We start from the raw sequence: 26,698 nt of genomic DNA, 5'->3' as shown, positions 1-26,698 counted from the left end.
AAGAAAAGGCCCGCCAGTAATTTGGGACTTATTTTTGTAATGATCTAAGCTGACAAAATGCTTACATTTTGATGTAAAATCTGAAGAAGCGTTAAAACAACCAAGATCAAAAGACATGTTAAAGCTGCTGCCAGTGGCTCATTAAGATCACCATGGTACGAACACACTTGTGTCGCTCACTCCCTGATAGCACTCTTAATAAGGCAGGCAAACAAAAACACAGAGTAGAACGTAAGCCTCAAACAATGACTGTTCCAAAAAAAATCCAGATCCATAACTTGTAGAAGTCTCAGGTGGGCTAATTTTTTATGTATCTACAGATTTTTATGTAGAAGATATGACAAGTTGAAAAGACCCCTCACTTCCAGTTTTCAAGAGAAAGTTTTGAGCTCAGAAACAATAGAAGTCAACAATTTAGACGTGCACACTTTGTACTCCCAAAACTGTACGTCTTGTAGCAGTGAGATACTGATACTGAGTGAAAGGAGACAAAAATGCCTACATTTTGATGTATAGACTGTATAAGAAATGTAAAGACTGTGGAAATAAGAAGAGTTTGCAAAACTTTTGTAAAGTTCAAATGGCTCAATCAAAAGTTAGGGTGACATCATTGCACTGTGAGTTGAACATTTTGTTATAAAATCTGCCAAATATCATAAAACCTCAACTGCAATTGTGTAAACACTGTAAAAAAATTAGATGTTTAAACATTTAAACTCCAAAAATATGCTTTTACTGTGACATCTGTCTTAGCTTTAAACCTCTACAGAGGGTTGGGTTTTCTTTTATTTTACTAAAATTCCATTTTTGTGTGTGCAATTTTTTTTTTTCAGTTTTAACTTTCCACTACATTGTACAGTACTGCTACCAAATGTGATAGCGTACTATTCCCAACTTAGCTGCATTTTTATTTTTTATTTTTTGCCTGGGTCTTTTAAAGCTGTGGGAGGAGCAGCAAATAAAAAACTGTGATGTAAACAAAGGAATAACAACAAATCATGAAAGTGTTTCCATCCTAATGTACTGGTACATTTAATGATATAAACATCAAAAGCAAAGCCTTTTTCTTAGCTGAAAATATAATCCTTAACTCTGGCCACAAAGGTTTGTCAGTTAAACAAGGGAGTGATCAAAAGAAAAGCTACATGATCCTTTCTGTGATGATCTGTTCATAAAGTGCTCTGTTTTCCTCCCCCAGTCAGTCACAAAAGGTCTTGTGGCATGCTTAACAACAAACTAAGTGGTGTTGCACGGTGAAACCCAATCAGTGGCAGCAGGTTAAGAGTCTGGGCATTCCTGGCCATATGAGACACCAGTTCTAAGAAACCAAGACTTAAGCTTCCCCATAAACACAGCAGTAGCAATATTGTCAGCTAAAAATAGGCTGTCTTCTGTCCTCTCTTTCCGTCTCATAGCTCCAGAGTGAAGTGCCAGAGTGGATGATGGATTAGTGATTTGTTACTTGTCCAGAGTCTTATGATCCCAAGCACTCATAATGTTGTGTAAAAGCTAAGCCTCCCTATTCCAAAACTTCCTGCCAGGTTTTGTGTGGAATGAGGATGTCACCAGTTACAGGTTGCAAAGTTTAGCAATCACTTTTAAAATATAAGCTGTAAATTCACTGTCAATATCGACACTGTGGTCACTGTAAAAACTATGATGACAAAGCTTCAAATGACCAAAAATAGATAATTATGTACAGGAGACTAATAATCTGGTCCTAACCTCCCAGGTCTCTTTATTTACATTAGATCCCGGCTACACCACATAGGATATTCAAAAAATAGTGTTTTTTTTTTTTTGTTTTGTCATTCAAACAGAGTTTTGGTGAAAAAATAGATGAGATTTTTGAAAACATTTTCAAAATTTGAGAATTTAAAAAACTTAATTTTTAACAGATCGGTGTGGACTCCAAACAGAGCTTTCATGAAATGGTATAACCTGTTTCTCCCATGCTTATCTTAGTAGTATCACTTTGTGCCATAAAAACCAAAACAACAATAGAAATGTTATTTTGAGAAACAATTTAGCCAAGCTATGTTTTGATATGTTGTTATATTGGACATTCTTGCCATTGATGAAGCAACTCTAGTATTTCAGTATTTTTGAAAGAATCGTGTGAATGAAGTTTTAAATATAGACAGAAAAAAAGACATCTGTTTGAAGAAGTATCCAGAGTAGTGTAGAAGAGGCCTGATTGATAATTTGGGAGACACAAGTACTGCCATTTCACAAGGGGAATTTTTGTCCATTTTTGCTAAAATCCATATTTCAGCCTTTCAGCAGTCTGTGATTGTTGCCGTCATATTCTCCTCTTCATGTGAGCCACACATTTTTAACAGGAGACTGAAGTGGACTGCTTTCTCTAGTAACAGACTCAATGGTCTTTCTCTTCGGATCACAATGCCTGGTTTGCCACAAAACAAACTGAAATGTGGGTTTATGTGACCAATTTTACACTGAAAATCAGAATGGTTCACAGATTGACATACAGAGGTGACCCCAAACAATGTGTTAGAGTCCTATTAAGAGTTTTTGAGTTAATTGTGACTTCAGACATCAAAATAAACATTCCAAAGCACAGGAAATAAATGGATTTAATCACATTATCTTCCCTTTAAGTATGTAGCTTGTTCTCCTAACTGGACCAGCCTTTTGTGAGAAAATAAACTGTGGTTCTTGTTTTTTCTCTGAAAATAATAAACCATTCCACACAGAGGAAAAATATTTGGTACAGCTTGTTCTTACCCCGCAAGTAATGTAGCTGCAGTGGTGCACTATTAATGGTTCTCCACCGTCTTCAGGTCAGAGTTGAGGGAGTTTCACTTTTCATGCTGTTACACTCGCGACCCTCCTCTAATTTAACCTGCATTACAGAGTCACTGGATGCTGCATTCCAGCCGAGGCAGTAAAACAGTGACATGTTCAAAACATTATGGCTCACATGGTCTGCAAACAACAGTCAGAGCAGACAGGAATCCTGCTCATTTTATGAGTCACACTTCAAACTATCCACGTATACTGTACATGTGAGGGACAAGTGGCTAGTTCTGTTCAACAGCTCACATAAGTAAAAATATTTTTCTTCCCTGTCAAATTCATCTATCTGGGTTGTTGCTGCATCTCTTTTCTCTATTTTTGTCTCTCTTTAGATTATGTTGACGTATAGTTTTAATATCATATTCAAACCTTTATTTTTTCAATGAAATAATATTCACTCTTTTCCGCCTTGCCACAAAGTGCAGCACTGCTCATTCCTCTTAAACTGAGGGTCTTCTTTACATTTTAAGGGCACCCAGGAGGCTACATATTTCAGATGGACAGCCAGCTTTGATTTACCTAATGCTAATGTTGAAGCTGCAATCTGTTTTGCCTCCGAGATGTGTGTGTGTGTGTTTGCAGATGTGTGTGTGTGTGGAGAGCAGTGGGTGGAACTGTTTTTAGTTGTCAGAGCAAAAACAGTTCCACTCTTATGCCTTTAGCCAACTGATATATGACCTGTCACTTATCAAGTAGCAATTTGGTTTGTTTCTTCGAAGCTCTGTGCATATGTATGGTGGTGAGTTTTTGAACTGGTGGTAACTTCACACACCCAAATTTAAGTTTTTAAGCACAACGAATAGTAATTTTATTTTTTTGATGCTGTTGTTTTTGCAGCGTTTCTTTTAACCTTCTGAGCAACTTTTTCACCAAGAGACCCTGATGTTTTCATGTCACTTCTGTTTGACAAGACTGCAAATCACACAATGCAAACCAAGAACACCAAAACTCCTTTCTCCTTTTTTTTTTGTTTACCCCTTTTCCCAGAATGATGTCTTCCATGCGAGCAACTCCTCCCTTTCACCCACCGTCTGAGGAGGCGGAAGTGATTGGTCAGGACAACGAGGCCTGGGACGGCGACGAGCGCGACGGCCCAAAGGAGACGGCATCGCCTTCTTCGCATGATGAGCCCCACCCAGACAAACTTCAGCCTGCCAGAGAGAAACTGGCAGATGCGGAGTGGGAGAACGTCGGCCCTGCTGTGATGGTGAGAAGTGAATTACGCGCAGAGAGAGAAAACTGACCATGCCCAAACACGAGATATGTCGCTATAACTAACATCTATAAAACAAAAGTGGTTGCTGTGTGGACACAGTGAACACACATGGGGCACACAGCTCATAAAACACTCATGAAATACATGCTGGAGCGCACAGGGTGTGCAAATTCTCATGCATAATGATGATCGTGCACTCTTATGTGCCCACTTTTAAATGCATATATACACAACCCCCACACTGGGCACATGCACACAACAGCAGTTGTCTCTGGTCTATTTGCTGCAGGCAGTGCTGTAGGCAGCCCTCTGAGGGTCCTCCTCCAGAGAGTCATACCCCCAGATTCTTCTCATCTACTCAGCGTGTTTTCAGGTGTTTGTATGTGTATGTATCGAGGTGGTAGAACTTGGCTTCAGGTTCTGTTGGTCCCCGATGAATGAGGCTGGTTTGAGTTGAGCTTCTGAGTTTAGGCAAGTTCTTGGAATAAGGTTTCTTTTGGTATTATTATTGTTGCACAACACACCTCACATTTCCCAGACAAGTACTGTTTTGAGAAAAAAAAAAGAATTGGATTGTTTTTGTATTATAAAAGCACAATTTTTTTTAATGTACAGAAATTTCAATATATTTTCGTAGAATTTTAAAGCTCAGTCAAACTTTCTAGAAACTTTGATTTCACTTTGCTTCAGCATCAGGGTTCAGAGCTACCTCAAGGCAAAAATATTCCTCAATCCTGGGAAGCTTTACAGAAAGGGAGACTTAGTAGTTTTGGGCCCGGAAACAACGAGCAGAGCCTGTAGCAGGAGAAAGTGTTGCCTCAATAAAGCAAAGAAGAGGGCAACCAATTCAAATATTTTTGAGTAAATAAAACAATAAAGAACAGCTTTTTTTAGATTTATTCACTGACAGTATCCTTTTTTAAGGGTGCTAATACATAAGCATTGAAGCACCCTTATTACTATTCGGCCTATTCCATGTATTTTATGAATTTCAATTTGCGATTTCTCTTGGAGCCTTGGAAAAACCCATACAAAAAGCAAATCAGTACCTGCAGCTTGATTGGGAATAGCGTGCAATGATTTCTGGTAGCAGTAGAAGACATTTGCAAAAAGCAGCTAAACCTTTCCACACACACACCAATGGGATTTTGACAAAATGAGTGAAGAAACTCTTTGGAGTTCTAAAGCTCAGATATACTTCACAGAAGAAACATCAGTCAAACCTTAATTGGGTCTCAGAAAATTGGACTTTCATGACTGAACTGGCAGTTTTTACTTAATCACAGTTATGAGTTCTGGAGATTTTACCACAATTTGTTCAAAGTACAGTGTGATGATGTCACACACTAACCTTTGAGCTGTTTAAAGGTTTCGAAGGATTTGCAAACTCTTTTTCTTTGCAAAGTCTTTACACTGCTTTTAGTTTATACATTCAAATTTAGGCATTTTTGTCATTATTCACCCTGTGTTTCTCACTGCTGTAGGACATGTTTTTTTCTCAGATCCCACCAGAGTGCACACATCTAAACTCCCATTGATTCCTATTCTCTCTGAGCTCAAAATTTTCTCTTCAAAACTGCAATTGAAGGGTCTTTTTAACTTGTCACATCTCCTACATAAACAACTGTAGTAACATAAAAATTGACGTGTGACAACCAGATGCTTCAGATACTTAAAGTTCAGGAATTGTTTTAATATGATGTATCATTTTTGCTACCCTGCATTTCTGACTGCAGTCTTATTAACACCACTGTCAGGGAGTGAGAGACATGGTTACCATGGTGATCCCAATTGGCAGAAGCTTTAACTTTTCTTTTTATCTTCGTTCTCTTTACACTTCTTACACAGTTTAAAGACTAAAATACAGATGTTTTGTCATCTTAGATCTATACAAGAGTAAATTTCAATTTACTATTTGTCTTTATAGAAAGCACTTGGTGGGACTTTTGGGCAGTAGCTGCAGTGGCAACTTCCTAGTTCATAAATATTATTTCTTATAGTTTAACACATTTTGAAAAATATTTGAAATCTGATTTATTTTTTCTCAAAAAACTCAGTTCAAATTCACACCTGTTGTTGTGGACTTGCACCTGACCATCTGCACCATTCTCATTCTATAACTCCTTGTGTGCAGACTAAAAAAAAAAAAACGCCTGAACAATCCGCCAGTGACACACTATCCCCCAATCCTCATTACAGAGGCATCTCCTGCTTAAAGACAAAGTGCACAACAGGGCCCCTTGGAGCCATTTCAAGGGCGTCTTAAGATCCTGCTGTTCACCAAAGCCCGTTGTCTTTGAAACATAAGCCTCCAAAAGTTCTTGGAGATCTCCCCACACTCTGTAAGGAATGGAGAAAGCATCCAGAAATAGCCCCGGCGTTAGGACACCTGTGCTAAAGTGTCTGTTGTGTGGGACAATATGGTCATCTCGAAGGGATAATCTTCTTGATAAATATAGACTCTTTGTGCCACTTGCTTAACCCAGTAGAACAAACACCAGCAGGACACATGTAAGTTCTTCATGCAGCATTAAATATATAGATCTATCAAAAATATTTTAGCCTCCTCCAACCAGTCTCTGAGTTCACATCGGCTTTTACTGAGACAAGAATTCATAAGCAGTCTAAAGAAAAAATGTTTTATGGTAAAAGGCTAATAATGAAAGGTATGAATATGAAGTAGGTATGAAAGTTAGCATCACTTGAGATACTGTACATCTACAAAGCTGCACTTTCTCACCTCTGTGCATGAACAAAAGTGATCGCTCCTTGTTTTCAAGCAGAATGAAGCAGCTGCATTAACAATGGCTCACTGGTAGGTAATGTCAGAGAACAGTTTTCCTGCTTTCATTTATTTCAGAGTCTCTGCGCTGTTCGGAGTCTAAGATTTTCTCATTTGAAAAACAGATGTTAACATCCCACACTGAGTCACAGTATGACACCACAGCAGGGCTATAAACATGTGACCCAAGCAATATAAAAGATGTAATGGAGCGGCACCGATGTGCTCCTGATGACAGATAGATCAAATACTCTAATCATCACATTCTGTCACAAGCAAAAGCCAATCCTGAACTTGACATTTGCAGTGTTACTCAAGTTGGTCCATGTCAACGCTACAACTAAGCGAGCATCAACCAAATCCTAAATAAGCAGTACACAGTAAGAAACTGTACTCTTGTTTGCTCTTTCTTCTCAGGACAATGAAAGCACCAAGGGCTGCTCAGTCTACACCTACCGGACTAACTCTACCTCTCCACCCAAACCAGAGGAGTGTTCCAGGGATCGAGGCGAGCCTATCATCGGCCTCACATTTGGGACACCAGAGCGTCGCAAGGGAAGCCTAGCAGACGTGGTGGACACTCTGAAACAGAAGAAGCTCGTGGAGCTGACCAAGACAGAACAAGATGGTAAGTCCTTATCATGCTTATCATGTGTATGTTTTAGGGGGTGGGAGGTTGTTTTAACTTTTTTGTCTGCAAAGAAAGAAATAGGGGCATTTTTCTTTTTCAGCCTTGCATGACCTTCCACTCAGATTTCGATGCTACATACTGCGGGTACCCTTTTACTGGACAACCTCAATTGTTGTTAATTGGAAAACAACTTAATAAGCTCAAAGAAAAACAGGTCTGATTGGGTTGATCAGCCTCACATTTTAGACTTAATCTAAGGCCCTTTCCCACTGGATGATGACCCCCTTCACAGCTCAAAACAACCAGTCAAAACCTAGATGGGCTGTGCAGGGTCTTTGTGAGCTCTTCTTGTGCACATTAAGAATGCAGTATCCTTCCCTTCACAACTGATAAGTTATAATAGGGCCACAATAAGTTTTAGCATGTAAAAAAGTTCCACAGGGAGGTTGTGATGGTTTGTTAACATGGTGGCAGCGTATGAGGGTCTTAGGTGGATCGTGGTGACAGTAGTGGCAGTGTATCCATGACTGTGTGCACCAGCGTGGCCTAATCATTTATATTTAAAGCACAACGGCCACATGTTTAAGCTACAACCCTGATCTTAACAAGATCTTAGAAACAACTTACCACAGACGTAACACCCGTTGCGGCAGTGTCGTACTTATGTGGTTTGATCTTTTAGCGTGCTGCATCCTGACATGGTCTGAGAGAATCATTCAAGGGTGGTAGCATAGAGCGAGATGAGGGTGATGCTAAAAATAGCAGGAAAAGCCTAATTGTTGAGTACTAATGTAACAATGTATCAGTGTTATGATGGCCTTTACACTGATGGCTATCAAATTTGTGTAATCCAGTAACGTTCTGAAGTGGGGTTGATGAGCCTAAAGAACTTCAGAAAATAGCTCATATGGTTTTGAATAAACTACGCCAACCTATAAACGAGCATACAGAAATTCCAAAATCTGAATTGTTCAAATCTAAATGTATCTATAGATACAATTACGTTAACATTTTACCAATGTAGAGTTCTTTGATAGGAGCCTTTTTTGTCAGTAAGAAATAATAAAAAGAGATCAAGCAGTCGTCTTAAATGATGCACTTAAATGATTTTCTAATTGTAGAGCAGGTATGAAGATTTAGAGAACATCTTAAATCAGAAACTGCTGTTGCTTTAGTTACAAAATTTATTATCTGAGCTCCCTGAGTATAATTTACAGTATGATCTTCTCATAATGTGATCAACAGCTCTTAATCATTCTTAGCAGCGTCAGATAAATTATTCAAACAGGTTTTCTCTGAACAGAACTGAAGCGTCTCTATCAGATCACTGTAATTCCTTTTGATAGACTCGACTTTTCTTTTCACTTGCTTATAAAGTGAGATTGACCGTATAAAACCGGACTATTTTGTTTTCTCTTTCCTCTTCAGAGGATCTCTGAACATCTGACATTACAAGTGGTTTGTTAGATCACAATATCAGTGAGTGAAAACACAGGTTTCTCTTTCTCTCCTTCTCTCATCTAACACAGGAAGGCTGCTCCCGGCAGGCCTCGGCTTGCCCCCTTCCCTCCCCAAAGCAAGTCAGATCTAAAACCATCTAACACTCCTCTTTACTATTATGTGCAGATAGTAATCATGATGATATCAGAGGAGCGCTTGATCTCACTCATTTAGAGGTTTTTACTTTGTTATTGATACAGTAAAGTGGGCCAGAACGGGGCAGCCAGAGGCACAGTGAACAGAGCGTTCAAAGATGGGAAGCTTTGTCTCTTATCTCCCGTACGGAAACCGACTTAAAAGGAAAAATAGTGTGTGTGTTCAGAAAGTTGTGTGACATCTTCCTGATGAGTCTAACAGAATGTTAATGAAGGAAATGCTCAGGCAAATGTTTTTTTTTCTCCTTCACAATCTTTAAACTACATGCCAAATGCAAGAAAACTTGATTTGATTTAAAACAAGCATCCTGAACTATAATTGGATATGAACTATTGCGATCTAAATTCTTTGTTTGTTTGTTTATTTCAGTAAACATCAACAGATCTCTTAGACAAAAGAGTTTTCCCCTTTCTTTTTATATTAATATATTGTTTAAAATTGTTGTAAATTGTTTTTATGCGTCTCATAATTAAACCTTTAATTAGACCCACTGATAAATTTCTGAAGAAATTTTTGATTCTGTGATTATGTTTATTTATTATGCCTGAATCGTATACATAAACCTGAAACCTTCCCTTCTTCTCTTGTTCTTTTTGCTTCACTAAGCTTGACATTTATTAAAATCAGTAATTAAAAATAGAAGAAATAAGATTTCTTTTAATTAGAGTTAGTATTTATTTTTTTATGCAACAGGATTAAAAAAACAAAAATACAGGAACTTTATGTCTCAGATTTAAAAGCATATATATATTTTTTTGTTTCCTATTTGGAAACATTTGAAAATATTTCATTCAAGGCCCAGAAATAACTCAATTTTCTAGCATGGTATTTATCCCGTTTTGTGACAGGAAGGGGGCTGAGGAGGGGTGAGGGGCGGCTCTGTATTGAATTGGGTTTTTCCTTTGCTAATTAGCTGCCGTCCCCGAGGACTAACAAGAGGCATTGATCGCGCTGCGAACACTTAGACAAAAATCAAACAAGAGAAGCAACATAACCAGGCCCACCTAATCATACAGTGTTAGTATGAATGGGGCCTTGTAAGTGTTCCTGTGAATTGCTGTGATCCTTGAAGGCACATTGTAAAACTGTCTTTCAGGCAGCGCTGTGGTAATGCATTCCATTCGAAGCGCACATATGCAGATTGACAGCTACCTTAGCGTTTTTTTTTCTTCTTCTTCTTTTTTTTTTGCCTAATGAGCTTAGTCAAAATGAGATGAGGTGATCCATAGATGCAAGAGGCTGAATGCTTCATTAAATGAGTTCTCCTTCTGTGGCTTTCACAGCTGATGAGTGATAACCCCCCCCACCCCCCTCCCTTTCTCTATTTTTTCACATATATATTTTTTTAAAATTTGGTTGAATGCCGCTCCTTCCTTTAATTGTGCCTTTCTCCTCTTCATCATTGCCGTCTTGTTTCATTTTCTTTTTCACCTGATGAGGAACTTCCTACTCTTGGTTTTATCCTTCATTTTCAGGAGCTTTTTATTTTAAGGATTTTTTATTTTATTTTATTTTTTACAAAAACAGAAGTTACCTTGCTCCTAAATCAACGCTTTTGTTGCTTGACACTGGTAAAGGTAAAAAAAAATTCATAAGATGTCAGACCTGTTGTATTTCATTAAAAGTATATAAAGCATGCAGGAGTGCAAGGCCATCCCGGTGAATGGGTTCATACCAAGTCTTGGTACAACAGAGATTAGAGATCTTTTTCTGTTTTTTTTGTTCTGCTTTTGTTCCAATATTTTTTTCATTCTCTGATGCCTTGAGAGGCATGTGTTGTTAAAATGTGTACATCATCAGAGTCGCCAGGAAAGCAGAATAAAAAAACGAACGGTTTTACCCAGATCGTGTGCCTGAGCTCTCAAAGGTCAAACTTACCATATGATCAAACAGAAGAGGATTTATTAACCTCTGAGCGTTCACTTCACCTAACATGGCTGATCTGTTCTGTACACCGTAGCCTGGAGCAGAACAGCGGAAGATGTCGTCAAGCTGTGCTGAACCCCCTGTAGCCTCGCTGTTAGCAGTCTACTGCTCAGAGGAGCCCTTAGTGCCGGTGACACGTTTAATGAATAGACATGGCCTTGTTTCACCATGTGGAGGTTATTTTTTTCTTTTTTTGCCATTGCAGCCTCAGCCTTTTAAAGCTTTATCAAGACCTCTTTAAGGCTGTGTCAGGTAGCTGTATTACCACACAGCTGGTTGCTGAAAATACCTCCCTTTCGCCTGGGCTTTCACAACATACAAACCAAGTGGAGGGTGGATGGGGGAGGGGTGTGCTTGGGGGGTGAAGGTTTGACATTTTTTTTTAACAATTTCATATTTATGTCGAGTCAACCCCGTGTCGTGTGGAGGTCTAGACACAAAGGCATTCTGCACACAAAAGGTTTCCTCTATGCTGTTTGAGCACTTAGCACTTATTAAGCTGCTGTTGGATAAAACGCTTGAGGCCAGAACGAGAAAACATCAGAAGAAGAAAGTAAAAAAAATAAAATAAATAAAAAGGAGCTAGATCTCCATTTCTTTCTCATTTTATTGAAAAAATAAAAAGCTTGAGAGGACGAGAAACAAAAGCCCAGATTAAACGGAGAAATAAGACGAACAACAACCATTCAAACCAAAGAAGGGGGAAAACAGACATATTCAACAGGAAGTCAAACCACTCTGGGATTCTACCCATTAAACTTAAAACTCAGTGAAGTGTGCAATCAGGCTCCCTCGGTTCTGATGAGCGAATTATGATTATCTGTATTGTTGCGCTTGAATAGAGCCGACCTGCTGCTAACAGGACCTGGCACGGCCAACGTGCCCCTCGTGCCAACTTAGTCAGCCATCTAATGTGCCTTACGCAGCTCTGGCGCCTGGCAAACACTTAAAATCACTCTAATCCCCGCTTAAACCAGAGCCCGGCTGAATTACTGTACAATTCATGTGTTTGATTTGCAAATGAGATTGGGCTCAATTACCACGCTGCTTCAGAGAGACACCTGGGAGCCTGATCCATGAGCTCAGCCAAATAATTAAATGAAAGGTTTGTTTCAGTCATACAAGGAGACATTTCGTCTATTTTCTAACAGTCAGACAAAAGCTTAAGGAGTGATTGAAGAGAATAATGTTTTAGGGTAGATTAGTCAGTGTCACAGATTAGATAAAAACCACTCTAATTTGACAAATCTTTTTGCCAGTTTTTTAAAAGTTCCATTTAATCCCATGCATTTAAAAACAGTTATGTTTTTGCCTATGCGTTACAATACAGCCGTTTTGTAAAGAAACCATCAGACTTAGTCAGTCCTACAAGGCATGCATTAGTTAATCTTAAAATCCCAGACCACTGATGCTATTTCAGATTTGTGAATGCCACCACCAACCCCTCCCATCATATGGAAATGAGCAAAAAGCACAGCCTCCAATCTGGCATTAGTGGTTAACATGATGATGCACTTAGGGTCGAACAAAACCAGATTCTTTTCATAATTCCTCATGACTGTCTTAATTGATTCATTTTCGTGGAAACTTGAACTTGTGATACCTTATAATTATGTCTTAAATATAAAACACATGTCATATTTGTTCAGCCAAACTTCAACTCTTTGTTGTTGTTGTTGTTTTGGACCCAATGTCCTGTTTCGGCTCTAAAATCGTTGAATTGTCTTTTTTGTTTTATAATAATGAGGGAAGGGGGTTGAAATTAGTGAAATCACACACATGCAATTAGAATTAGGCAAAATTTGAATCAAAATCTGATGAAAGTTGTTTGTTTGGAATATTTTTTGTCAAATACACAAACAACAAACCAACCAACCAAATATGACCAAACCCTGAACGTGCAGATTTCATCTCTAGATTTTTCCTAGAGATGAGATTTTAACACGTAATACTGATTATTTAGTGTTTCCCTTGAATAAAGGTGATTTAAAACAAAACGAAACAAAAAAAAACCATTCCTCAAAGACATTCATTTTGCCTTCCACCTTGCTTGCCAGTGTTTCAAACCTAGATCTTTCTTGTTCTGTTAGTGCTCAGAGTATGTGTTGGGGATGACCCTCAGCTACTACCGCACCAAATTTTAGCTCACTGTCATTTTTGTGTTTTTTTTTAAGGTCAAGTAACTCTGACGGTCATCTTGAATGATACCTACTTCAAAAGTCAATCAGTTGTAGAAGCACATCCATAGCTTACTTTCTTAGAATTTAATTCAAATCTGTCCAGTGGTTCATGAGATATTTTGCTAATAGTCAGACAAACAAACAGACTCTGGAAATTACATGATTGCCCAGCTTTTGTGGTGGTGGGTGATAATTAGGTGAGGCAAGACTTTAAAATCTAGTATTCTTCACTTAGGTACACAGATCATAATTGGACAAGCTTTAATTATTTGTATAAAACCTTGATAATTAATATACAGAAAAAAAGAAGTTCAAGGGGGAGCTCAGATCTTTTCAAGTGGGGTTCATTATGAACAATTCAAATCTTACCTGTTTGACAGTGGTTCATGTAAATGTTATTTTCTAAACCTCTACGCTGGTGCCAGTTTCACATGACACAGTTATTCCAGCAGAAATGTCATTATATTCCTGCTGGTGGTGCTACAGCTAGTTGCTGCTGTTGTTTGCTCTTGCACCTAATCACTGGTTTTAATGTAAATAGCTGTGCAATGCAATGTTAAATTTATAGAAGAGATTATAAAATTTGCATGAATCACTACAAAATTTGGGTTTTGGCCATTAGATTATCACTCTGTTCATAATGAAACTCTGTTTTTCCAAGCAGAGCTCATTCAAAGAGATGTCTACAACTAGTAAGATGTTGATTGTTTATAATCTTCCCAGAACCCCACTTCAAAGATCTGAACTGAATCTTTTAAGTGACTCCAACACCCACAGCTCCATTATCCTGTCATTTCCTGCTGCTCAGTGTGGATCTACTGATTAATAAACTCTGTTCTGTTCTGTCAATCAGTTTGCAGTTTGGATGGCTCTTGTTCATGACTTGAGCTGAGGCCTGACCAGAGCCGCACGTTCACCCAATCACCCACATAATGGCTCCTCCAGCTGGGCGACAGGGTCAGAGCAAGGCTGAGCTCACCTCTCACCCCGTTTCTCTGTGACAATACGCACATTCTGCCAGGCTGCGCTTTGTTCTTCCAAACTACTGAAAGCTTGTTTCAACATATCTGCTGCTATTGCACCCTGTGACCCTGTGGATTACACTTTGGGAGCTCCTCTGAAGAGGGCCGGGCTAATTGATTCGAAGCAACCGTGTGTCACGTCTGTGGATTCACGTGCCGCTAATTTTGAACAAATATAAAATAAAAGAAGAACAGTGAGATTTCTCATTTGTTGCTGAACAGACTGCAGCTTAGCTGGTTGTGACTGTGCCTGTCAGCAGCTGTGGAGGTTAACTCATCTGTAACTGCAGACCTGAACACTGAAGCTGTGCGAGGCCCTTGAGCTTCACGTGTCCTTTGTCCCTTACCTTTAAGAGTGTGTGTGTAAGTGTGTGACAGGCAGTTGCGATGACAGCTTACCAGCAAGCACGGCCATCCCAAGGAGTTAATCTTATTGGCTAATCAACAAAGCCTTGGCTCTGCTGCTGTGTTTGCCTTCCTCTAAAGGACTGGCAGATTGAGCTGTGACTGTGTGCAAGGAAAGCCTTTTTTACTTGCTTTGCGCTTGAAGATTTACATTCTTCTCATCCTAACTTGCCATATATTGGGCGAATGGGGCAGAAGAGCATGTGAGCAAAAAGGCTCAAACATAACTCTAATTTTTAATTGTTAACGTTACTAATAAGTTTGCTGATCAGTTCTGATCTCCTCTCCTCCACCGACTGGCACCTCCCTCCACCTCTGGACCTCTTGTGGTTGCTTTCAATGTATTACTCTGTAATTGATAGGGCTCTCCTAAGTAATGATCGCCCCCAGCTCGTGGGTCTTGACGGTGCAGTAAAGCATTTGCCTGGTGCTCCTCTCTTGCTCCATTTGGCTGCAGGCCAGCCAGCATATGGTACAAGTTCACCTAATGTGGTTTGTTGAAACAGCTTTGTATGCCATCCAAAATAATCACATTAAATGGTGATTTCATCAAATTCCTTTGTTTTTAAACTGGTATATTAGTTAAATAATTTGGTTAAGGTCAATTTGATGTAAGAGGAATAAAAAAAAGCTATAAAAAGCATGCAGAGTCAAAGCCAAGATCACGTTTAAAGCAAGTGACCCATGTTTTATGTAGCTCCGTAGAGATGATGACTTGCCATACATTTTACAAATTGATGAGAATTATCTCTTGTAAGCTGTGGTGTTAACATAAAATTATTTCTAGTTGTTTGAGTTAAATAATTTCATTTTATTTTAACAATAAATTCACTAAAACATGCTGGTCTCAACTATTTGTTAGACAATACTTTGAGAATCTGCACAAATTATTTTGAAAAAGGAACTGGAAGCGACGTTTTTTTTGTTTTAACGAAAACATTTTTGAGGATTTAACAAAAAAACGCTGGAATCTGGGATACTTTTAAATTATTTTATTTTATTTTTATAAATGAAACCCTCCTGTACTGATTCAGGACCTCCTTTGTGTTTCTTTTTGCAACAGTGAGACCTTTAATAACTAAATCTAGATTCAATTTGCTGTCAGAACCTTATAGCAATAACTCAGATATTTTGAAATAAGGTTCAGTGGAAAAGTTATGAACAATAAATATCTTACTTATTGTAGGTAGCTCTTTGAATGAACACAGTTTAGTGAAAGAAAGATTAATTCTGGCAGGACTGATGAGCTAACAGCTAGTTCAAGACAAAAATGGATTGCTGCCATCTTTAAACAACTCCAATCTCTAAAATGCCACAGCAGTTCTTGTGATTACTAATTTATAAACCTTTACTACTGTCACATCTGTGTTACACAGTTATTTACCTAGAATCCTGTGGTTATTTGCAAACACAGTTAGCGGTTAGCTGTAGCACTTCCAGCCTTGGGACACTTCAAGCAAAATTTTCATATTATTTGGCCAGAACAACCATGTAATGGAAAACTGACAGCAATCCATTTTGGTTTTGGCCCCACTCAGACTTGTTCTTACCTTATTAATCTGGTCAGTATTAAACTAATGTCTCCAAACTTAGGTTATTCAAAGAGCTATGTACAACAAGTAGGATACTAATTGTTCATAACCAGTGCACAGAATTCCACTTTAAAAGATGAGAACAGTCTAAATATTTTTAGAGAAAATGCGAGTCCAAATTAAAGTTTCTATATCTCTTTCAGCTGCAGGCTGATAATGACTATATATTTGTTCTGAATGTTAAGTGATTCCTGACACTGCACTTATTTTGACAGCAGTCATTATTTTAAAGCCAAACTGTTTTATGGATGTATCAGCTCCAAAAGTACATTGCAGCTGCAAGCTGTTGGCACCTGTTAACATGGTTATGTTTGATGACAGCTTTCATCACAGAAGCCTAGAAGCAACTAGATCTATATTCTGTTTTTACGCCCCATCTTTTGGTTGTGAAGGCATCAGTGTTGCCAAATAAAAGATAATTACCATATTTATATGAAAGTTTTAGGTCCTATACAAGATATGATAGTTTTCTAAAAGCTCAAATATATATGATAGTTTTGACATTTCTGTGTGCTAAAAAAAAAAAACCTTGTTTTTATCCATGTGAACACATCATCAGAAACTCAAATCTGACCAGTCAATCCATGGGCCCGGAAATCATGCAACCCCCCTAAGTACATGTACTCTGCATCCTCACTCAGTACATATGATAGTTTGGGTCAAAAAAACATGCTTTAAAAGCGACATTACAATATTTCATCATTTCCTATCTGGCAACCCTGGAAGGCATCCACAGAAGTGGGGGATTCTGAGGAGTGTAACTGGGGTGGTCATGTTAGATCTACTTGCCATTTCTCCCCCTTGGTCAACTTTAAAGGAGTTGTTAAGTCAGCCAAGACTGAGATTTAACAACTCCCCCACCACCACCACCAGTGCAATCGCAGACGCCGCCCACACCAGCTCCGCTGCTGGCCTGACCTAATACAACGCTTCCATTGTGTCTGAACCAGACATCTCCCTGTGTCTGCATATCTGTGTCGATATGTGTGTGCGCTAACTAAAGGTTTCATGTATCAACCCTAAAGTGGAACCAGAAGCTCGGGTCTTGAACCGCTGTTTTCGGAGCGTGTGTTTGACAACGAGGCAATTTCATAGCATAGATGTGAGTGTATTCGGCTTCAAGCTCAGGTTTTATATTTAAGAAATAGAGATTTAATTTTTCTCCACAATTGAGGGCCAAATAAAAAATGCTTGTAAAATACAAGTAACAAATTTTAGGTGCCAGATGTTATAGATGTGTGAAAATAAGGTCTTTGTTTTATTAAAGACAAAGGTTTGTTTTTAAATATAAAGACAAAAAAGGTGAATGGTTGCATTTATCAAGTCTTTTTGAGAACTCTATGCACTTTGCACTACAGCCCCCCATTCTTCAATCACATACACTGCATTGAGGTTAACTTTTGGATCAAACCACCAACCCTCCTACTGGTTAACAATGACCCAATCTCTTCAGCCTCATCTGTTCAGTGGAAATAAATGATACCAATTAAAGGATGTTTTACTCTCACTGGATGTATTTGTAATTCTGGACCTTTGATTGTTCGGCTTAGAAGCAAAGAGAGTTTTGTTTCACAGGTCTCTGCCTCTGATTTGCTGACATTAGGGGGAGGTGTTCCCGCATTGATTCTCAAAATGACAGCTAAAGAAAAAAAAGAAAGAGATCTTTTTTTTATTGTGGACAAACTTTTACACTAGTTTCCTAAAGTCTGGATTGATTCTATCTGTGCTATAATGTAGGGCAGGCCTGAGCTCTGTGAGTGGACATACAGAAAGTATGTTAAACTCATATTTTCAGAGATGCAGTTAAAACTATAAATCAGAGCTGCAGGGTTTTGAACTGATTCCTTTTGCAGCACACTGACCTTTTATTACTGCAGCACTTCACTGATTTAAAAGAGTATTTTTGAGATTGTTTTTAGCATAGATCAGTGGTGTCCAATCCTGGTCCTGGAGAGCCACTACCCTGCATGCTTTAGATGTTTCCCTGCTCTTCAAGTTCTGCAGAAGCCTGCTAATCACTGAGTCATTCAAATCAGGTGTGTCAAAGCAGAGAAACACTTAAAACATGCAGGATAGTGGCCCTCCAGGCCCAGGATTGGACACCACTGCCATAGATGGCCCAGGTGTGAATTAAAAACCAACCAAGACAATAATGGAAACTCACTGTTTCATCCATTATGACAAGTACAGCTATGAATCAAGTTTCTATTTTTTAAGAAAACTCAGTAAAATTATTTCACTTACTTTATTCCTTAGGCTCCCAGGGTGATGACTCTGTGGTGACATAAATATCAGCCAGAACAAGAATGGTATTTGCAGGGTCTTGATAAAGTCCCTACAATTGTAATAAGAAAGCAGTAAGCTCACCATTGCATTTGAAAAAGTGTGGTAAGTCCACAATGGTTTTGAGCATAAACAAAACGTCTGTACTGAGGTTGTGGTGGTTTATTTTATGAGGAAGCTGTATGATGTGGGGATTGTGTACAATGGTGTGGCTTAGTTATTGAGAATCTGAAGCCAAATTGATCATGCTGGCCTCATGTCTGGACTACAACCCCTTTACGTTCCCATGTGGCGCTACAGCGTTATGCTAGCTTAGCGGGATTTTCAAGTCCATAGGTGTATTCTGATGGGGTGCAAGAGAATTGTGCCAGTGGTGGCAGAGCATGGTGAAGGAGAGCCCAGAATACAAAAAAGTAGAAGGAAAACTTTTAATAAAAACAGTGCAACAGTTGCCTTCAGAAAGAAGGGCATCTTCCAAATCTGTCGCAATCCATCCACCTTCTAATAGGTCTTATAAGTTGTGGGAAGCGTAGTGGGGTTGTCATCCAGGGTGAAGGGGTCTTTAGACATTCTGTTAAACATCGTGTTTTGTGTTTGACTAGGACATATATTATCTCCCTTCGAGCCGTTCTTATCTAGACACGGTAAAGCAACTTACAGATAGTCTTTGTGTGTGTGGGAATAAAGGGGGTTACATACTACCTCTCAGAAACATACCTCTAGCTGCTTTCTTGGGCCATGTTCTGTGACAAGAGAGTCTTGGTGTCATCTGACAGATGAAAATAGTGTGTGTGAAATAGACACCGCGCTAACACGCACCCAAGCTAACCACTCTGCAGTGTAATGGTTTTACAACACCGCACAACCGGTGAAAGCATTTGTGTGTGTGTGTTGGTGTTGGTTGGGGAGGGGGGTGGGAGCTGGTTTATACCCCCTCTGTTCAATTAAACGTCTCAGCAGTGTAGTGGTATTCTTTAATCAGTGTATGCGGTGTGTGTGTGTTTGAGGGCCTCAGACTGCGCTGCTGTTCTCATATCAGTGTGTGTCTGTGTTGATGTGTGTGCGGCTGGCCCGTCTCCTCATGTTTGGACATATGTTGAGTTTTATTTCACTGAGACATCAATCCTGCTGGCCAGCTGTTAGGACAGCTGCTCCCCCTGTTCTTCCCGTTCGCTCCGACTCAAAATTTCTACATCATTATTCTTGTCTGTCATATTGTTGTTGGTCTGATTCTCTTTCTATTTATTCTATTATCAGTTGTATTTTGTTACTTTTACCTTTTTTTATATAAGATGCATCTTTCTTTCTATCTCTCTTCCTTTCTTCGCTGCTCTCCGTCTGATGTGCTGTGGGGTCTGCAGCTGAAGTCACAGAGCTGACATAAATTTGGAAGTGCAAAGTGTGGCTGTCAGCTCACATTTACTCACATTCAGCAGCAAAGTGAAGACACAAATAGTCTCGGGTGTGTTCTACGAATGTCAGTCGCCCACCAAAATGTCAGCCTTTGTTGTTTTAAACATTACTTAATTTTTCAAATTGAGGCCTTTTCTGTTCTTTACCTTTGCCTTGAATTGCAGGACCCTGAGCTCTGGTTTGTAAATGTCTCAGACAGAGAGACAGACTGAAAGAGACATTGTGCTACAAGTTAATTTTAAGGAAACCAAAAATGTTACTAAAAGTTAATTCAATGTAGCTTGTATCAACCAGCGTGATTAAAAATAGTCTTTATTTCACCAGAATGGTAAACTACACAGAAACTTCTTTAGCAGTTGTATCTAAATTCCTCACGATATGTTTAGTTTTAGACCTACGATCAGAAAAAAAACCTTGCCTTTTTTTTAATTGAAACTCAACTCCAGGAAAGTTTCCAGTGTAAAGAGTCTGAGAAAATAAAATTAAAAAAGTGGGAATACAATTCATCTAAATTTTTTGCAGAGGCCCGTGGCAGTTTGTGCATTTATTGGCAGCGACTGTTTGGGACTGTTGATTCTTGCCTGCCACACACAAAACACCAAAATAGTAAAACGCTCCGTGAGTTGCCTGTGGCGCGTGTTAAACAACCGAAACACCGTTTCTTGGCAGCTTGGCGTGGGGACGGGTGATAAAATCATGTTTACCCAAAACATTTGTCAGCTCACTGGCTGCTTCAGCTCTGATTTACTACATCTCTGCCGCTTTATGCTCTTTCTTTAGCTCCTCCAAGTTTGTTCTTTCTTCACTTGCTGTTTCTGCTGGTGGTAGTAAGAAACAAAAACATGAAAAATGTTTTTAAACAATGTAAGTGCTTATTTCGAATTTGAAGAAGTACATCTAACAACCGATTACATGGAATCATAACAGGCGTGAGAAGTACAGCTAACCCTTACACTGTAGTGGCTAAATGAAATAGCAACTTAACAGTAAATGCACACAAGTTGCAGCAAAGAATTTTATATATCATATATACGAGGATGCTAACAGAGACACTGCAGAAAAAAAAGAGATTTTTAGCTGTGTTTGATCTTTTGGTGAGAAAAACAAAGATTGATTAAAAGTCTTTTCAAATTTGAAATGTTTAAAACCTCTTTACAGTGTCTCTGTGCAGACTTGAGATACAGAGGTTTTGAGAAAATATGACTTATTAGTTTGTTTCAAACATGCTGAATATTACTTTGTGCCCTAAAAGCCAAAACAACAGTGGAGTCATATTTGCCAGTATTTTTTACATCTGTTTTGCTTCGTCCTGATCCTGCTCTCAATAAACTTTGATCACAAGCTAAAATGATTAGCCTAATAACTGCAATAAAATTTTAAAAGAGTTGTTGCCAGCTAGTAGTGTGGGCATTTCAGCCTATGCTACTTACAGTCTTGCTAAAATTGTATGAATTATTTTTTTTACATAAATTGAGAAAGTATCAATTTAAAATATACATATCTAGACTAGTGTATACAGTGTATAGTGTATAAGTCTTGTAGCACTGTTAATGACCTGTTTATTGATTTTTGCTTAATAGAAACCATTTTGGTCGACAATTACTGTAGTGAGTGTGTTATATAGTTTTATTTTTGGTGTCGCTGGGGACATAGCTTTAATACCAGCAATTAATTGCCACCATAATAAAAGTTTATTAAGCAATAGATGTTCACAGTAGGGGCAAATCAGAAGAATCAATAAGCAGTAAGATATTGTTGACACACACAGAAAGTATCATGTACCCACAGTTTTTGTATAGAAGTAGTACTGATTTTTAAATTAAAAAAATGCAAAAACATAAAAACATGTTTTCAAAGTAACATCCCAGGAGAGTTAAGTCCTTGATAAAATGAATATTGGAATATGGATTATGTGCTGAATTAACAGTTTAAAAACTTTTGGGTATTAGGTTTTTTTTAATCACATGGTACAGGATACTAATATCAAATGACTGCTCTTTCAGACCCTTTACTACTTCTACTACTACTACCTCTGCTCACAACCATCTCTTCATTTAACTTATATTGCATGTCACCAACTGTTGGCTATTCAGCAAGAACCCTTAACATCCCATCCTCAACCTTTTACTAGTCATTTTTGTCTGTCCTACCTTCTTCTTCTGTTTCTTCTGTCATATTTTTTTCATGTGGTCATCCTTATGTCCTCACCCCATTCATCCTCCCTCTCTCCATTTTTCTTGGGACATCCATCTTCTACATTTCTCCTCGGCTTGATAAAGGAGCCGGTGCTCAGACGGTGAGGAATTTTTATCCACCCTCCAATCTAAACAGCACTTGAACTTTGACTCAGTTCTGGCGACAGACAGCGAGCCATCTAGGGTAAAACATCTTCGTTTTTTTAATGCGTCTTTTCTTTCGCTCTTTCTCTTCTCCTCTTCAGCTGATCTGTTTATTGGTATGAGGGGTGTAAATTGTGCATCGAGTACACACACGACTGACTTACACAGACGCATCATGGAGTTAGAGGTTGCTTTTTTCCTCTCTAAGTGCTCAAATAAATTGCGCCATGGGTTTGTGTGATAAAAGGTTCCTCCTTTCATCTTAATATGAAGGGGAAAAATATTTTCTGATCTTTTTTACAGCAACTGGGGGCCGCAGCTCGGTGGTCAGTGAAGCTGCGGGTTTGAGCCCAGGTTGCGCCAGGAAGGGCATCCAGTGTAAAACAATTGCCAAATCTTTTGTGCGAGTTTGCTCACTGTAGCCAAAAGAAAAAGGACATTTTACAGCAATTCATAAATATTACCATTTGATTTAACTGCATACAGTACACTTAGTTAAAATCAAGTGGATTTTATTAAAAAGTGTTAATTACATTAATGTATTGTTTGTGGGCTTTGATATTTTTCTGGAAATACCCCTAGTTTTCCTGTTTTCCAAGATGGGAATTCGGCCTTTAGATTCTTTCCCTGCCTTGTAGCTGTCTCTCTCACTGCCATTGTTCCCCCCTTTTGTTTACATCAATCCCTTATGATCTGGACCTTTGCATTAGCTTATTTACAGCAATCATAATCTGACTGTAAACATTCTGGGCTTTAATGGACTCAATGAGCAAGTTGTGCTCAGGCTGGTGGACAGAATCCCATGACCACACAATGTGCCCGTACGTACAAACTAAACATTAAGCCATTCACAATAGACCATGTGCCGTTATGAGAGCCTATAGCGCCTTTTGTCAGGATAAAGGCACCACAAATGAGCTATTGTCTGACTAACCATTCTAAGTCAGGCAAGCCCTCAGGGGCATGTTTTCCACACAGAGCCCAAGAATGTCTCATTTTTTGTGTGTCTGTGAATGTGTGTATGTGTGTGTGTGTGACATCGATGGTGGCTGAGGTTTTGGCATGGAGCCCTGCGTGGTCCTGACACCATCTGTGGCGCGTACGCTGGCATGAAAACTAGTGTTTGCACACAAATTCAGAGGTTCAAGAAGTTTATGAAGCTGTTCCACATGCAGGAAACTCTCAACACCTCCCTGAACAGGATGGGAGAAGATTTGGATGATATGCTTGAGTGAATATTTATTAAAGTTTCAGTGCTGGTGGATGTGATGCTATCCATTGTTTTTTCATTTGCGACTGACATGTGACAGAGGAGCAATTCATTTATCAGCCTTAATCTCACAGAAACAAACAGCTGAGAAGCTTGCTATTCAACAGTATTGTCCAACCTGCAGAAACAGACTTTTGATAGTTGTTGCTGATTCTGCTTTGGGCAGATTTGTAACAATGCATCAAACTTTAGAAAGTCACATGCTTATTTTTTCCTTTTAGTTTGTGAATTTAAAAATGATCTTGTGTGGCATATAACTAGAAACCCAAGACTTGAGCTTAATCACATTTCATCACATAGGCGCAACAATGTCCACACTTTAAGTTTCCATTTCTGCTTCTTAAACTTGCTGCACGCAAACATTCCTGCTTGCACAAGTGCAGCTATCTGGCTCTCTGGTGAAGAATTGAAACGTTCCCATTGTTTAGGTGAAGTTCACAGCAGGACTCCAATTGAACAAAAGGGACCTTATGAATCTTATGACCATGTATGACCACGTGTCTCTGATGTCTACTATCTTGAGGCTATGAGACACATTGTGAGAAAGAAGACAGCCACAAATAAGCCCCCCGTATTCAAACAATGCACACATTGTCATTTTGGTCAGCTGGATGGCTGCTGCCTTTTTATCTTTTTGGGAGAAGAAGCTGGAGGATATTTTGTCATTTAACAACTCTTTGCAGACACAAGAGGCCACAACGTCTGTTTTTCAGCTCTTCTTTCACATTGTCCATTTTAGTTCTCTTCTTACTTTTTCTCTGTTGGTTTCTTTTTGTGGATAGCATTTGAGACACCAGGGACCGGGTACATAAATGATATGTACACAAAATACACAACTGTGCATTTTTTTCCTTGAAACTAACTTTTGAAAGGAAGAGTATGGTAGCAAAATATGCATACATATGCACATTTTTGAAAATAAAATGGGCCTGATGTAGTGTAGTTAAAATAACACAAAAAGCAATAGTGCTGAACAGAAAATGAAACGAACAATTTTAGTGAACTACTGTGATATACTCTTTACACTGGATGCTAAATGCAAAATTTTCACCAACATTTAGCGTAAATTTAAATTTTGTGTTGTTAAAAGACAATGCAAACAGAAAAGCATATGTTTTTACAGATTGTTCTGTTTTTATTGCCCTCCCATTAACAGTTTTATGTTTCCAACATGCAGTCTACATGCCGAAATGGAAAAGTCCAAACCAATTTATTTTCAAATTAATCTCTAAGTTTTAATTTCCTGTAAAACTGGATTTTTTTTAGTGTTTCTTTCACTGGCGTAGCTGAAAACTCAACGCACTTCTCCACAGATTTGTGGCTAAAAATAGAAGTAGAAACCAAACGTGCATATACAAATAATTTTAAAACAATGTAAATTTTTCAACAACAACCTTACAAACCTAGTTATATAAAGTCCTGTCCTCAGCACTCCAGATATATTTAAAAAAAAGGTTTATTTAGCTACGTTTGTACCTCCCCATTTACACACCAACTAAGTTTTTCGGAAGCAAAATGTATATTTTTAAAAATGCATTCCAAAGTGTAGATTTTTACAACTAGGTTTCAGGTGGGTCTGTGTAGACAGGATATAAAAAGCAGTTCAGAAATTACGCCATCACAGCCTATTTTGAGCGTACCTATTATCCATTTAAGTTTTTTCTACTGTTTTTTTTGGGTCTGTCTCACTTTACCTTGATCTCATTGTGACAAACTAATTGATTGCTAAATTGGTTAATGACTATAAATTGTACAGAAAAAAAACTAGTTCAGTGAGAGATTTTAACAAAGTGTAGCGTTTTTGTTGTCTGTATTTTGACACGTTATTAACATGGATGTTTTTGCCACCTAGTGGCATGATAGGGTGTTTCAGTGTTTTTGTTAAAAAAGTGCGAACGAAAAAGAAAATATGACTGAAAAATAAAAAACTTGAAAAAACATTAAGTTTAGTGTAGACAAGACCTAAACTTAGTAGAAAGAATGCACACTAGTATTTTTGTCCATGTGCCCAGAGTAGCTTTAAATGTAGACACATTTGACCTGTCAAGAATTGTGAACAAGAAACATGTCTACAACAAGATTTTTTTTTTTAAATACAAAACCCAGATATCTGAGCAGTAGTACAAAAAAACACAAGTATAAAATAAAATAAAAAAAAATTGTTGTTACTTTTGTCTATAATGTTTTGAATTATATGAACCTTAGTTCTAATCTAATGCTTGTTATGTAAAGAAGGGCAATTTTATTCTTATTCAGTAATTTTTACGTTTTTCATTTTGTTTTTCTAGACCCATCTTGTGTGGAGAGGTTACTTTCCAAGGACTGGAAGGAGCGTGTGGACCGTCTTAATGCCAGTGAACTACTGGGGGAGGTTAAAGGTAAGATGCTAAAAGAAAGTTTTTAAGTCCAGGCCAACATTCATTCATGCTGCTACGGTAAACTTTGCATTCTTGTTCAAAAAGATGTGAAGGTTTTGTCCTGTTTGCACAATAATTTATGCTGAACAAAGAAAAGAAAGCAAAAGCCTGACAGGAAGACGGCAAAAGCATTACATTTTTTATTTCTGCAAATTTAGTTCTTCTGTAGCATTTTGTTTAGGTTCACCTAAACAAAGTGCTAAATATAAGCAAAGTGATAAAATAGGCAAAAGATACGTCCAGAAAAAAGGGACAGTTACATAGAAGCTAAATTCAAAGGTAAGAATATGTCAAATAAGCTATAATTCCCCCTGTATATTTTCTGCATATGAAAGCTACATGGTAAACGGCACCCTGGCCTGCCTACACGTTAAAATTGTATTTCTGATTAAAGGTTGTGTACGAGGGCAGAGACTAACACAAGCTTCAATCTTTATGTCTGCATCAGCAAACAGCATTTATGAGGTTGTAAATTGTACCGAGACAAATGCTGTTTCCAGCCAAGCATTCAGATGTGAAAACAGCAGCAGTGGGGAATGTCACGCAAAAGTTTGGCTTGACAACCGAAATTTCTAAATTTGTGTGATATACAGGTCATAAAATTAGAATATCATGAAAAAGTAGATTGATTTCAGTAATTCTATTTAAAAAGTGAAACTTGTATATTATATTCATACATTACATACAAACTCATATATTTCAAATGTTTATTTCGTTTAATTTTGATGATTACAAATGACAACAAA

At 38.3% G+C, this 26,698-nt stretch overlaps 1 protein-coding gene across 3 annotated transcripts in view; it reads left to right on the top strand.

The window, feature by feature from the left end:
- LOC108248196 (transcription factor SOX-6) overlaps positions 1-26,698 on the top strand; it is a 128,955-nt gene that overhangs the window by 43,028 nt on the left and 59,229 nt on the right. For all 3 annotated transcript variants that reach the window (XM_017436814.3, XM_017436813.3, XM_037978111.1), the window contains 3 exons: positions 3,808-4,027; positions 7,236-7,446; positions 25,824-25,913. In XM_017436814.3, the coding sequence (XP_017292303.1) occupies positions 3,809-4,027; positions 7,236-7,446; positions 25,824-25,913 (520 nt within the window). In that variant the 5' untranslated portion in view covers position 3,808. The remainder of the gene's footprint in view (positions 1-3,807; positions 4,028-7,235; positions 7,447-25,823; positions 25,914-26,698) is intronic.

The sequence above is a fragment of the Kryptolebias marmoratus genome, linkage group LG11 (assembly GCF_001649575.2).
Source record: "Kryptolebias marmoratus isolate JLee-2015 linkage group LG11, ASM164957v2, whole genome shotgun sequence".
Lineage (NCBI taxonomy): Eukaryota > Metazoa > Chordata > Actinopteri > Cyprinodontiformes > Rivulidae > Kryptolebias > Kryptolebias marmoratus.
Note: the sequence above shows the minus strand (reverse complement) of the source record. Positions and strands in the feature narration are given on the sequence as shown.